The following is a 13,104-nucleotide window of genomic DNA, read 5'->3' on the forward strand; positions in this document are numbered from 1 at the left end:
GGCCATATTATATTTACATTACCACAGTGAGATGATTTTAGTCTCATGAACAACATTAACTAATTGTTATTTACTAACTAATCTTACATGACTGTTCAGCACAGAAATGAAGCCCAACTATCATGTTTTACAGTCCTGTGGTCTCAGCCTCAGATACTCAACTAATCAAAGTGATGTCATGACAAAAATGAATGACCAACAAAACATTTTTCTCCTTCATTTCTGTCAAACAATGCTGTATGTAACGTGTCTCGCGGTTAGTATCATGGTTGCTAGGCAACCTGTACAGCGCGACCGTCCCATTTCACACAAGCCTCTCACTTCCGCACTTCTCGTACTTCTAGTACTTACCGTACGTAGTATGCGTAGTGCGCGTACTTCAAGCGTGCAGACCCTGAATTGGGACACAGCCATAGAATGGGTTAGGCAGGCAGGTGGAGGCAGGAATTGGCATCATGCCACTCCTGTCTCTATGGCAGGCAGGAGTTACATAAATGAACGAATAAATGAATAATTTTTTTCCAATGCCAGGGTTGAAAAAGGGGATCTTTCTTTCTTTCTTCTAGAGCCTCCATCCAAAAAAGACGTTGGGGTACCATCTCCAGGACACTAGAGGTCAGTCTAACTTTTGTTTTATGTTATATATTTTTTTTCTTCGGATAAGTTTTAGGAGACTTCCGTGTGCGTGCAAACATGTCGCCGTTCAAGAGAAAACGTGCCGGCCAGGATTCCGTTGATTTCAAGCCGAAAAAAGGAAAACTAGTACCAGATGAAGGCAAAGGCCTAGAGGAAGTGGGAAGAGAGAAGGAACATGAGATCACGGTGCCAGCACCGATCTCTCAGGTCAGAGTTATAGCGTGTTATTGTCCACTGAACTATTTTAGCTGGTGAGCCAACTTCAGTTTACCAACTACGCGCTACTTTACTTACTTATCTATAACCTACTCAGTGTGTAGCATCAGATAGAGGAATTCGTTATATCATAACATTCCCAATCTGATATCGACACAGATATGAACCAAACTGCCTTCTTAAACGTACAGTCGGTATTTAAGGCTAATTAATAGTAAAAAGAAAGAATGTTGTGCTCAAAAATATGATAGTGTGTTATTACGTTCCTTTCAACAAATTGAAAATACATAAATGGCTCGTGATTTTTTTTTTTTGGCGGCGGCCATGTTCCCCCAGCTTATTTAAATACAGTGGCCGGGAAGGACATTTCCACCTACTCGCATTTTACATGTGAGGCTGAAGCTTGGCTACATGTGTAAAACACCAAAGGAAGAGAACTCGTAGAACTCGAACTATGAGGCTAATTTAAATTCGTGCCTTCGTCTTCAGACTCAAGACTTGAAGGATTATGCTTGTGTTTTATAGTTGTGGAGAAGGGGTCCCCTTCATCAAAGAAACAAAAATGCAAAGGAAAAGAGAGAAGCTCACCAGCATTTTAAGAAAACGTCATCCTCGTTATCCTCACCTCAAACCAGTGCTTTTGTACATGGAAACAACATGCTAATTTGTTCCTGATGTTGTTGCTGTTACTCATAGTCACTGGCTAAACAACAACAGCACTTGGCTATAAAGTAGACTCAGTGTCCCAAAAAGGTTTTGCTGTAATAAGCAGTTTGCTTACATCGGAGGGTTTATTCACAAAGCATCAAAACAGCAGCTTTTACCAACAGAAAGGTTCAGCATATCCTCAATAACTCACCTCAGTATGGAGGTCAAAGGTCACTGACCGGTACTACTTCCACAAAGTTTGACGGTCTCTTCCAGATTGAATAAATGTGGATCCCTCTTACCTAGAATTGACAGCTGAGGTAAACAATGGACCAACAGCCTTCCACAGACAGGGAGAAACTCCCGGGCAGACCCATATCTGTTCTGAACCGTAGTAGAAGAACGCTGTTTCTTTGTTTTGTTGCATTTTAAGACTGAAATTGCAAACTGGTATTTGTTTTAGTTCAATGTTCTGAGCTAAACTGTTTTTAACAGGGCAAATGGACCAACAAGGAAAGAGTTCTGATTTTCTCCTCCAGAGGGATCAACTTCAGAACCAGACACCTGATGCAGGACCTGAGGACCATGATGCCTCATGCAAAGGCAGGTTAGTGTCATGTAGCACTGACCTACAGCATTGCTTCACACAAACACCTGTGTTATCTGTCTTACCTTACTAACCCACAAATCTTGTGCCTAGACACAAAAATGGACAGAAAGGATAAGCTGTTTGTCATAAACGAGGTAAGTTTGCTGTTTAACATCTTAGTTTACTCTTACATAACATATATAAAGCATCCAGGAGAATAAAGTCATTTGTTTGGCAGGTTTGTGAGATCAAAAACTGCAACAAGTGCCTCTATTTTGAGGCCAAGAAGAAGCAGGACCTCTACATGTGGTGAGAATTTCATTGGTATTACATCTCGTGTACATCAGACTCATAGGAGAGCCAATCTGAACTAAGTTCAATCATGTTCTTGTCCTGTAGGATTTCAAACAGCCCCCATGGCCCTTCTGCAAAGTTCCTAGTCCAGAACAGTAAGTTATTTCGCCACTAAAGCCCTCAAATGCAGCAATCATTTGTTATACGTTGGGAAAAATAATTGCATTGCCCCTCCTCTTTGACAGTTCACACACTGGCCGAACTCAAACTGACAGGAAACTGCCTCAAAGGATCCAGGCCGCTGCTCTCGTTTGATCCTGTGAGTAGAACTGGGTCATAAAGCCGGGAGTAATAAATTAGACTTGCTGTTAGTTTATAATCAGTATGTCTTTATTCCGAATTTGTTGCACTATGAGTCTCATCAACACCACATCAGATATTTATGGTTTAGTGTAGTCAAGGAAATAGGGATGGGAATTGGTAAGAATTTAGCGATTCCAAGATCAATATCATTTATCGATTCGATTACTTATCGATTGTCATTGGGTCCGTTTTGAAAGTCACCACAGTTGCTAAGAAGCAATATAGAAATTACCTTCATGCAAATTAACTGCATGCTGTGGGTTAAATGTTTGTGCAGGTTACACAGAACATGTTAGACATATTACACAGAACACGTTACTTAATTACTCCCTGGAAAAATAATTCCTTACAGTACTCGTTACATTACTTTCATGTTACTCTATAACTTAGCTGAAACACACTATTTAACAATATAAACCTGAGGCTACAACCCCACACACTAACACAAGTCCCCAATGAGAACACTAAGATCTTTCTCTTGGAGAATACAAAGCAGACCACACAAGTGCTGAAGTTGTGTTAGCAGCATAATGCAGTTATTTCTGTCCAGTTTTCCACTTAACCATTTATCTCAGTCTTTTGTGCAATAAAAGTAAGTGTCCATATCCACGCTCCAGACTGCGTCGCCATTTTCCTCCTCAGACAGGTGAACCGTGCAGGAACCAATAAGAGCGATCTAGAAAGGCAGAATAACAATTCCAAGGAATCGGTTTTCTACATAAACTGGTTCTCAATTCCCATCCCTACAAATAGCGTCACAAAACTCTGCACAATGTCTTCGCTCTGATATAAAATTCTCGGCCTGTGATCTGAATAGTGAAAGTTTTTTTGTGTTTAAGTTGAATTTAAGAAAAAACGCCTGAGCAAGAGCTGAAGTTTTTATTTTTACTCTTTATTTTCTTCAACAGAAATTCGATAAGGAGCCTCACTATGCTTTACTGAAAGAGCTCTTCATCCAGGTGCGTTTCCAGGACAGCATGAATGTAAACTGATTGCAGTTTTTGACACTTTCAGTCTAAAGTCCGATTACATATCATGTTTTTACTGTAAGAATGGAGCAGATGTGATTTTTTTTTTTAAACATTTTTTTCTTGAAGAGTTGAACAAATTTTATTTTCTGACTGAACTCATTCATTTTTTCTGTTGTAGACCTTTTCCACCCCACGCTACCATCCTAAGAGTCAGCCTTTTGTGGACCATGTTTTCACCTTCACCATTGCAGACAACAGGATTTGGTTTCGAAACTACCAGGTACTCTTCCGCCATACTTTTCTAAATTTCATTTGATATTTTATCCCTGGCTTGAGCAGATTCCGAATGAAATATTTCTTATTTTCCTCTGGCTGTGTTCAGATCATTGAGGAAGATGGCTCTCTAGTGGAGATTGGGCCTCGCTTTGTTCTTAACCTCATGAAGATCTTTCAGGGGAGCTTTGGGGGGCCTACGCTCTATGAAAACCCAGACTTCCGTTCTCCTAACATGGTAAAAATCCATTGCACGATAGCTGAAGTTACAATTAATGTTCCTGATATACTAATGTTCTTACATCGAACATCTCTCTGTATGCTCCTGCAGCACCGGAGAGAGATGCGACTGGCAGCGGCAGCCAAAGTGCGAGAGAAGCAGATGGTAAAGGAGATGCAGAAAGGAAAGAAGACGTCTGCGAAGGAGGACCTGGAAAGTGACGTTACAGCGGATGTCTTCCTGACACCGGCTGAGGAAAAGCCCGCTGACATTCAGACGGAAGCACCTGAGACGAAAGTGGTGAAGAAAAAACAAAAAGCTTTCAAAAGACAAAGGATGCAGATGGCACGCAGGTAACTGGATGGACTGCAATAAGCTGAGTGAATGCTGCTGCCATTATTCAGTAAAAATATGGGAATGTCACCACACAGTCAGGACTCAAGTACAGTGTTAGAAACAGTCCTTGGGAAAATATGCATCATGTTTTGTTGCCCCAGTTTATGAACTCCTTTCTTCTTTTTCTGATAAACAAGTTTTTCTTGATGTAATGTTTATTGAGTTGGAGTAAAAACTCTTTTCTATGTCATAGAAATAAAATACCAACTTGATCTCTGTATCCTGTGATGTATACTCCATAAAAGGCTTTTGGAATAGTGTCAGCATAGACTTGGAGGAAGTGTGTCCACAGCTTAAGAGAAATCACACCTATTCAAAATAGGTAGAATAGGAGTTGTTTTAGATCACTGTCTAGTTGTTTTAGCTCAGTGAGCTGGGTCTAATGTGTCCTGTTTTACAGGCTGTCAGCCATCTGGAAGCATATGTCAAAAGACGAGCTCTGATATGCAAATATAAAGAGAGCTGCATTTAACAAGTAGACTCAAATTCAGGAGTAACATTCACAAATTGTGAGACTTATGACTGAAAACAGCTGAGTCACCATAGTAATCAATAGAGTACTTGAACACACATCGAACATGCCTCTGTATACTCCTGCAGCACATCGAGCTACGATTATGACGTGTGGCGTAATCATAGAGAGCATAAGAACATCAGCAGCAAATCACAAGCACAACATCTGTTTCTCTCAAATCTGGCAAATGATGAATCAGTTCATTTTCTGTTTACTCCACTGTGCCCATTACAAGTCCGGCATTTTCTCCATACCTGCCTCCTCTGGCAAACTGGACTCCGGTGTGTAGTTAAGGTGCTTATTACAAGTCAGATTTGAATCTGGTGTTCTCAGTTCTCTTCCACCTCCTCATCGGGACAGCAGTAATATTCTACGAAGCAGATCTGTCCGTCGTCGTTCCTGACCAGGTACTGCAGAGAGAGGAAGCCCCGGTTGTCTGTCCTGACGGAGACTTTACAGGACAAAGCCAAGGCTTTGGTGGACGGCTTCAGGAGGGACATCTTGTATCTGTTTGCAGACAGAATACAAACAAAGCATTACACGGGGATATGCTGAAACTATGCCTAAACTATTTCTCTTGCAGAGATTTTTAACATGATACGATAGAAAGACCAAGAAAACACTTAACACTGGATCCAGGAGTGCTGACTCATCAGTGTCAGCATATCCAGTTGCAGTTGTAAATGTCATTATTTTTCTGTGCTTTTTATTCAGTTACAAGTCAAATGTATCCAGTCAACAAGCTCTATTACATAAGTTATAACAAGTCTGCTTTTAAGGAGATGTAAAGGGGACGAAGAGTCACCGGGGAAATGATTATAATCCTAAACACCTGCATGCAGGTGCTGCAACGTCCTGTGGCCAGACCTCTGGTTAGGAGCCATGCTGGCAATTACAGTTTGCACACAAGTATACAACACAAGGTCAAACCATGGGAGTCTACTTGAGTGAAGTATTTCCAATTCCAGGAATTTCTAGAGTGCCTACAAGGTGAGTGTATACCTATCCGAGTTCATACTTAGGTTAAGGACACTGGCACTAGTTATTAGTGTGTGCACACAAGTGAGTGTCAATATTTTCAAAGCTTAGTTTGTTAATAATAAAAAATATTATCACTGCCCTTTGGTTATTATTAGTTTCCCAAAACATAAGCCACAAAATGCTCAGAATTACAATCAAATAAAACAAACTAGATTTAAAGAAGATAAAATACTAAACAACAGTTTAATACAAATATATTCCAGCATTTCTTATGTTTCATTAAAAATGACTTCTACCATTGCTGGAGGTCATCATTTACAGTCTAGTTTGTTGGCATTACCCGACTGATGCTGGAGAATCTGATCAACTTTGTTGTCCAAGGGTATATTTGACACAGTGACTGAACAGATATACTAATTTTATGACTCTCAAAGGAAAGATGTGTATATTTGGTTATAACTTTTTAATATTTGGACTTATTCATGTCAACATCTTCAACTTTTTCACATTATGATCAGACTTATCTGCCTGGCAACCATGCGTGAACAGGCATGTAAAAGGGTCAAGACTGAAAATGAGAGTAAAGTCAGTCACAGACAGTCGTGACTGACTTTACAGCGAGATAAAGATCACACATTTTCTGCTATGTCATTCTCTACTGTGTATGACATTTGGTTTTAGTCGCTGTGTTGGTGCTTCCTGTCCTCCCAGTCCATCTATGGCTAGTTTGTGTTCTCTACAGTCTAAATAATCTGCGCATGTGTTCGTGTGCTAACCTGTTCGTTTGTGTCTCGGTGCACTTAAACAGCTCCATCATGTCAGAGTCTTTCGAGTAATCATAATGAGCATTTCCAGCATTCCCAAACGTTGACAACCTTAGAAAATCAACAAATCAAATAATAATAATATAAATGAAAGGTAAAAAGAGCAGCACTTTCAAAAATAATGCAGAGGGGACAAAGTTAGACTGCAAACTACCTCAGCACACTGATAATGAATGACAGGAAAAAGATTATTTTGTTACAACAAATCCTTGAAGAAAGTCACTGTGCCTACCTTTAGCTTAGCTATACATTATATTTAGTGTTAGCTTCAATCAGATCGATACAATCCAGCATAAAACATGCCTCAACTTTAACGTTAAGAAGACTTAGTTTCCCAGAAGTGGATTATGTCTAATCCCAAATACTTTTCCCAGTGGATATCGTCAGTGATTTTTCTTTTAAGAGCTTTACACACCAGACTTATAAAAAGAATTAATTTGAAGATTTTGTGCGTTGAAAATGTTTTTCGGACTCCGATATTTTTCAATTTTCAGAACGAGAATAAAGAGATCTGCCAATCAAACCACTGCATTTGGTAGCAAAAGTCTACTTGTAGCTTAAAACACACACCGGTACTGAAAACTGGTGATGCAGCAAAAGTAAACAACACAATTTCAATACAGAAACACAATCAGTTCTACAAAATGACTACTCTGCCCCCTCAGATGTGATCCTAACTCTGCCCACAAGAATTCAAACTACCCTAATGACATCTGGAAAGATGTACATACATAAGCGGTCGTGATTCAGCTTCAACTTCTGAATGAAACCGCAAAATTCTCCCTGTTGCTCTGAACCTAGAGTCTCTGTTTCTACCATTTCAGTGTTTACATATGTTGTGTACTAAATTCTGAATTTCATCTGTTTCCCCCCCCCCCAATGCTCTTGGTGTGTAAAGGACTTTACAGTCATTTTAAACACAGTGATTTTTTTTTAAGGTCAGCAACGTAATCATAAACCAGCACGACACTGTAGAAAAAGTACAGTAAGGACAGCACACCTGAAGTATGGTTGGCTGGGGGACATGGTAATCTGTAGCACTTCACTCGTCATGTCCAGTTCAGAGAAGGCTTCCTTCAAACTCTCTGACTGCAAGATCACCTACAAAAGAGCCAGGGATACATCAGTTGTTACTGAGTTGTGTTTCCTGTTTTTCTAACACCTGCAAATAGTGTTATGCCCATTGGATTTGTAAAGTAAGGAAACCAGAGAAACTGTAATTTCTGAATGGATTCGTTTGCATTGGTTTATTGTTTCCCATCTGATTTTTTTTGTATATTTAATATATTTAATATTCCAGTTTTAATAACAGAAAAAGTGAAATTAACCTTGTTCGTGACATTAGTGCTGCAGAACTCAAAGTCAATGGGTTCTTCTGGTTCTTGCGTGTTAATCTTGCACACGGTCACTACACCACCTTCCTCCAGGAACAACGTCAGAGGGTACCCATACCCCCTGTAGCACATCCGCAAAGCTGTTGATACACCTGCAGCATCACAAAAAACAGATAAAAAGCATGTTGAGTCCCATCTCAGGTGGGTTTTTTTTTAATTCGTTTATTTTTATGAATTTTACCTGGTGTTGTGGTTCCACCAAATATATTGAGGCAATCAAGGAGAACAGTGAGGTTGATCTGAAAAGCCACCAGATCTTCTTTTATGGTGAACTCTTGGAAGATCTCAGCCTGGGAGACATGAGTACAACTTCACTAAGGTATCAGTATTATAGGATTAAACACAAAGTAAACATACCTGCTCATTTAAGTGTGTTCACTGACAAAATACAAGAGAAACACACCTGGATGAAGGCATTGGCCTGCAGACATTTCGAGTCCTCCACTGTGACCTTAAGGCCATTGGTTGTAGCTGTGAAGATGGCGTGATCTTTGAAGGCGATTGCTTTCAGGATGTTGGAGAGATTACGAGCATTGTCCAAATTCGCCACTAAAACGTACTGTTCGTCATCACCTTGCGACTGAGTGGAGAGAGGCATTTTAGCGCTGAAAAAAGGCGCACAGATACCCGCTGTGAGGTCCCTGTAAAGGTAAACACATCAAATTAGCCGCTCCAATCATACATCACATGCGCATGAAGGTAAAACTTTGTTGAATGGCGTATCTTTTATATTCTAAATCGGACAGAATGTAAATGCGCCAAAGTGATTTGTGTCGATTCTACAACACACACACACACACCGAACTGTCACTTTGCTTTTACTGAAGTACTAAGCTTGTAAGCTTTTTTTTTTTTTTACTGTGGCTCGCTTGGAGTTTAAAACGACGTAAAACACAAATTAACGGTAATATAATTTACATTTGTACTATCTAGATTCTCCTATACATTAATGTATTTAAAATATTCTCCCCAGAAAAACTGTAACTACCTTCGTGTCTCTTATAAAGCTGTTACGCAGCAGTTCTTGTGATTGTTTTTGAAGAAAGGCGCCCGGTGATGAACAACTTCCGCCTGTCGCTCTTCTTCTACGGAAGTTGGATTAAAGTACGTCTTACGTCAGCAACATTCCAGATATTTCGCCATAAAACATACTCTGCCCATCGGTAGTGCGTGACAACATCATTTTGTGATTGGGAGAGGTGAGAGTCTTTATTCTTTTTTCCTCGTGTAACAGTTCAAATCTTTTTATTTTCCTGTCTGAACTTTGGTGACAGTTTTTCATAACAAGCTACCGGGTGTGATATGACGCTAGCTTTAGCTCACTGTTTTATTTGAGCTTAGAGAGCATGAAACCAATAGTGTGTCAACTGTGTCAAGTTAAAAAATGATCGAAAAACAATTTACAGCACACAACAACAAAAATCACGAACAGAGTAATTTGTGTAGTCGTGTGAAAGAAAGCTTCCTTCCACCGTTAACTAAGGTAGCTCAGGTTAGCTTTGTAAACGTCAGTATGGCTGACAGGTCGCTCGGTGTGGAGGACCCAAGCTGCCAGAATAAATAAAACAAACAAAATAATAAACGTCTCAGTACAGTCATTTTTAACGTATATAGACCAGAAGAGTTTAAAATTAACGTAGGCAGTAATTGTTGTAAATATGCCATAAATTTCTTTTTTAAATTTGTGTAACCTATTTATAAAGCAAGATTCTGTTACTTTTCAAATTATGTACACATTTCTGTCATTTCAACCAATATGTTTTTTGCTTTATTTTCGTGTTTTAAAGTGCATGTTGGATTGTTTGATGTGGGGTTTTTGTTTTTGTCGTTTTTGTTTGTTTGTTTGTTTGTTTGTTTGTTTTTTAATTATTGTATAAATGTTAATAAATTCATGAAATGTTAGTAAATCATTCTACAGGAACCTTGTAGCAATATCTCAACAACCAACCATAAACTTACTATGTATTTTTTTTTACAACTCACAATATTTTTTCTCTGTTGTAGGTTTTTCCATTTTTACCAGCTATGGTGTGCATTCCCTGTATTGTGATTCCTGTCCTCTTGTGGGTCTACAAGAGGTTCCTGGAGCCTTATCTCTATCCTTTTATTTCACCCATTATTAATATATTCTGGAGCAAAAAGGCAGTGCAGGAGACCAGTGCTAATGACCAAAAAGTTAGTGAAAAGAGTAATGGGACTTGCAAGGTAAGTAAATGGAAAATTTTTGTGATGTTTTCATTAAGAAACTTAAAAATAATTATGGAAATATTTCCCAGCTCTGGTATATAGAGCGAATATATCCGAAAATGATAGTAAAACTAATAGGAGCCACTCAAAGGGTCTCTGTGTTGTGTCATTTTTAACGTATAAGTTTCATAGTTATTTGATTTGAAGTTTTAAAAAAAAATTTCACTCATGTTTTTCAGCCTGAAAGCAACGGCGAGGCCACTGCTAATGGATCTACAATAGCAACGGATAAGAAGACAGACTGACGCCTCAAAATATATTCAATGCTTCAGAAACAATGTAAATATTTAATTCTTCTAGAGAAACTATAAATTAACTTATAAATCACCTTAGAATTAATTGGATTTTATAACCTTCCAATTGTTATTTGGAGCTTGTTTTTATTTTTGTCATCCATCTTGTTGATATATTTTCTGTTAATCATTATTTGATACAGCTGTTTATTGTATTGAAGGACATAGATTTTGTAAGTTAAACTTTAAGCATAAATAATGAATAAAATAAACAAGACCTCTTAAGTGCTTCTGCTGCTTTTTCTTCATTTTGAATAATGTGTTCTCTTCATATTTGAGTTGTTAAGAAAGCTGTTTTGTTCATATAACTTTGAAATAATTAAAATAAATATGAAAGAATGTTAGCAACTTGACACGGAAGTAGGTATAAACTAAAAATTTAGACCTGACATTTATGTGTACTGCCAGTAGTAACAGTGTTGCATGTACAGTGCAAGAATTACTCCAGACATGGAAGCAGCTGGGAAACGTTTGTCTTTGTCACACATTGCTCAAAAAGAAAAAATATAGTTAATAACATTTAATATCTTTATAGTATTGGAATATACCCTACACTGATCAGCCACATTTAAGCCAGTGAAGTGAATGCTATTATTGACTTGTTACTGTGTCTGCATATGTTCTGTTGTGTAACTTGGCTTCCCCTTATTCAAACACGTTCACCATGATGCTGACCGGACTGCCAATTTTCCAAGATGCCTCAGGACACCCCATAATTCTAAATATATATGCTTAAAATCACCTAGCAATAGCCTAAAATAAAAATTTTTTTTAAAAAAAACATATAAACAACATGTACTGCCACTATTATTATTTTTTAATATTATGTTATTAATATATATTTTGCTGTTAGTTTGCGAACAGCCGAAACAATGCGATAGCATGGACATGCACTAGTTATTAAAAAAATGTAAAATAGAGAAGTTATAAAAATAGAGGGCAGCAGTTCTATAGCTTCCAACCAGACGAACACACGAAGAAGATGTAGTAAACGCCCATATGTCGTCATTACGCACAGGGTGGCTACGTGGAAAACATGGAGGAAAGGAGTATGTAGAGTAAACTTAACTGTCTGAATTACAAAACAATTTCAGACCCTTTCCTTTGTCATTCGTACTTAATAAATCAACTGGACTAAACTTCAGGTCACTTTAAAAAACAGTAGTCGCCCCTGAACGGTCCTGGGAATCGGCAGAGCCGCGGAGAGCTGAGAGAAGCGTTTATGACAGGTAAGCTGAGCGGTCAGCTGGCTGCTCTCTGTATATGCGTTATTAACCACTGGCTAAACCAAAGCACTCCTCAATGAGAAATTTATTAGCGCCTGTTTCATTCTTATGTGGGACTTTGAGTTTATATTGTTTACTGTGAAAACTGCTAAGCTGCAGGCTATTTCCTGCGCTTGAAATCAGTATGGTCAAGCTAACGTCGTGCAAGTAGATTTAAAAAAAAAATTTAAACAGTGTCATTTAAAGTAAATGTTGAAATAATATAGTGAATATGAAAACGTAATTTTAGCTCTTGCTGGAGAAAGAAAATTGTCCTTTATGGTTTAGCACTGCAAATATTGTAAATACTGTACTCCACTTCACTTATGCTGACTACACCTGTGTGTCTAAGGTGTGTCGTTAGAAAAAAACAAAAGCCATGTCCTGGTTCAGTGTGTGTCGTCCTGCTGTGATGCTCTGAACTTTGGCTTTCAAGGATGAGTTTGTGTTTGAGTTGGTGAGATCTGTTTTACAGGTTTTGTAATGCACGAACATGAAGAACCAGGAGTGTATATAGACTGGCTCTCACTCGTGTATAGCACTCTTGCGCTTAAGCTCTGAGAGCACTTTATACAGCACGTGTCATCACAACTTTACACACAGACACACTCACACATATTCATACAAGCACATTTTATATGTCTAAGTGCTTTTAATCAAACATTTACACTCCAGTGAATGCAACTCTGGGTTCAGTGTCTTCCCCATGCAACCTGCAGTAGCCAGGGATCGAACCTATCCAGTTGAACCACAGTCATCCCTGGCACCCCTGGTGCCCTTGTTTCTTAAAGCCCAAAGCGACAAGGATGGCCTCTGTCTATTCCTATTTAGATCTGAGTGTAGGAGATGTATAAATGTAAGCAGAAGCTCATTCATTCTCACATTAACCTTAATGAACTTGCTAACTCTGTAGTTAATTTGAAGCCCAGTTGTTTATTGTATACAGTATACAACCATTGCAAGAGCTTGGTTCGCATTGC

At 38.6% G+C, this 13,104-nt stretch overlaps 4 protein-coding genes across 6 annotated transcripts in view; 3 read left to right on the plus strand and 1 right to left on the minus strand.

The window, feature by feature from the left end:
* The first annotated feature begins 644 nt into the window (after positions 1 to 644).
* bxdc2 (brix domain containing 2) lies at positions 645 to 4,818 on the plus strand. Its single transcript, XM_005720373.2, has 10 exons — positions 645 to 843; positions 1,996 to 2,107; positions 2,201 to 2,244; positions 2,328 to 2,398; positions 2,489 to 2,538; positions 2,629 to 2,702; positions 3,655 to 3,705; positions 3,896 to 3,997; positions 4,100 to 4,228; positions 4,322 to 4,818. Exons 1-10 carry the CDS (start codon positions 694 to 696, stop codon positions 4,565 to 4,567), a joined length of 1,029 nt encoding a protein of 342 aa, XP_005720430.1. The 5' UTR covers positions 645 to 693; the 3' UTR covers positions 4,568 to 4,818.
* Positions 4,819 to 4,887: 69 nt separating this feature from the next.
* rad1 (RAD1 homolog (S. pombe)) lies at positions 4,888 to 9,375 on the minus strand. The gene is made up of 7 exons (XM_005720372.2): positions 9,308 to 9,375; positions 8,723 to 8,960; positions 8,501 to 8,609; positions 8,254 to 8,411; positions 7,926 to 8,026; positions 6,878 to 6,976; positions 4,888 to 5,627 (listed from the first exon to the last, which is right to left on the minus strand). Exons 2-7 carry the CDS (start codon positions 8,915 to 8,917, stop codon positions 5,450 to 5,452), a joined length of 840 nt encoding a protein of 279 aa, XP_005720429.1. The 5' UTR covers positions 8,918 to 8,960; positions 9,308 to 9,375; the 3' UTR covers positions 4,888 to 5,449.
* dym (dymeclin) overlaps positions 8,907 to 13,104 on the plus strand; it is a 62,203-nt gene continuing 58,005 nt past the window's right edge. For 2 of the 3 annotated variants that reach the window (XM_005720368.1, XM_005720370.1), the window contains exon 1: positions 11,839 to 12,088. The gene's annotated coding sequence lies outside the window, so the exon portion shown is untranslated. Of the gene's footprint in view, positions 8,969 to 11,838; positions 12,089 to 13,104 lie in introns of those variants that run through there. The other variant, XM_005720369.1, reaches the window with a different exon arrangement.
* Positions 9,407 to 11,089, plus strand: c21h18orf32 (chromosome 21 C18orf32 homolog). Its single transcript, XM_005720371.2, has 3 exons — positions 9,407 to 9,518; positions 10,324 to 10,524; positions 10,746 to 11,089. The coding sequence occupies exons 2-3, from the start codon at positions 10,345 to 10,347 to the stop codon at positions 10,809 to 10,811; spliced, it is 246 nt and encodes an 81-aa protein (XP_005720428.1). The 5' UTR covers positions 9,407 to 9,518; positions 10,324 to 10,344; the 3' UTR covers positions 10,812 to 11,089.

This window comes from Pundamilia nyererei, unplaced genomic scaffold (genome assembly GCF_000239375.1).
Source record: "Pundamilia nyererei isolate P.nyererei 1_Seehausen unplaced genomic scaffold, PunNye1.0 scaffold00002, whole genome shotgun sequence".
NCBI classification, from domain to species: Eukaryota; Metazoa; Chordata; class Actinopteri; order Cichliformes; family Cichlidae; genus Pundamilia; species Pundamilia nyererei.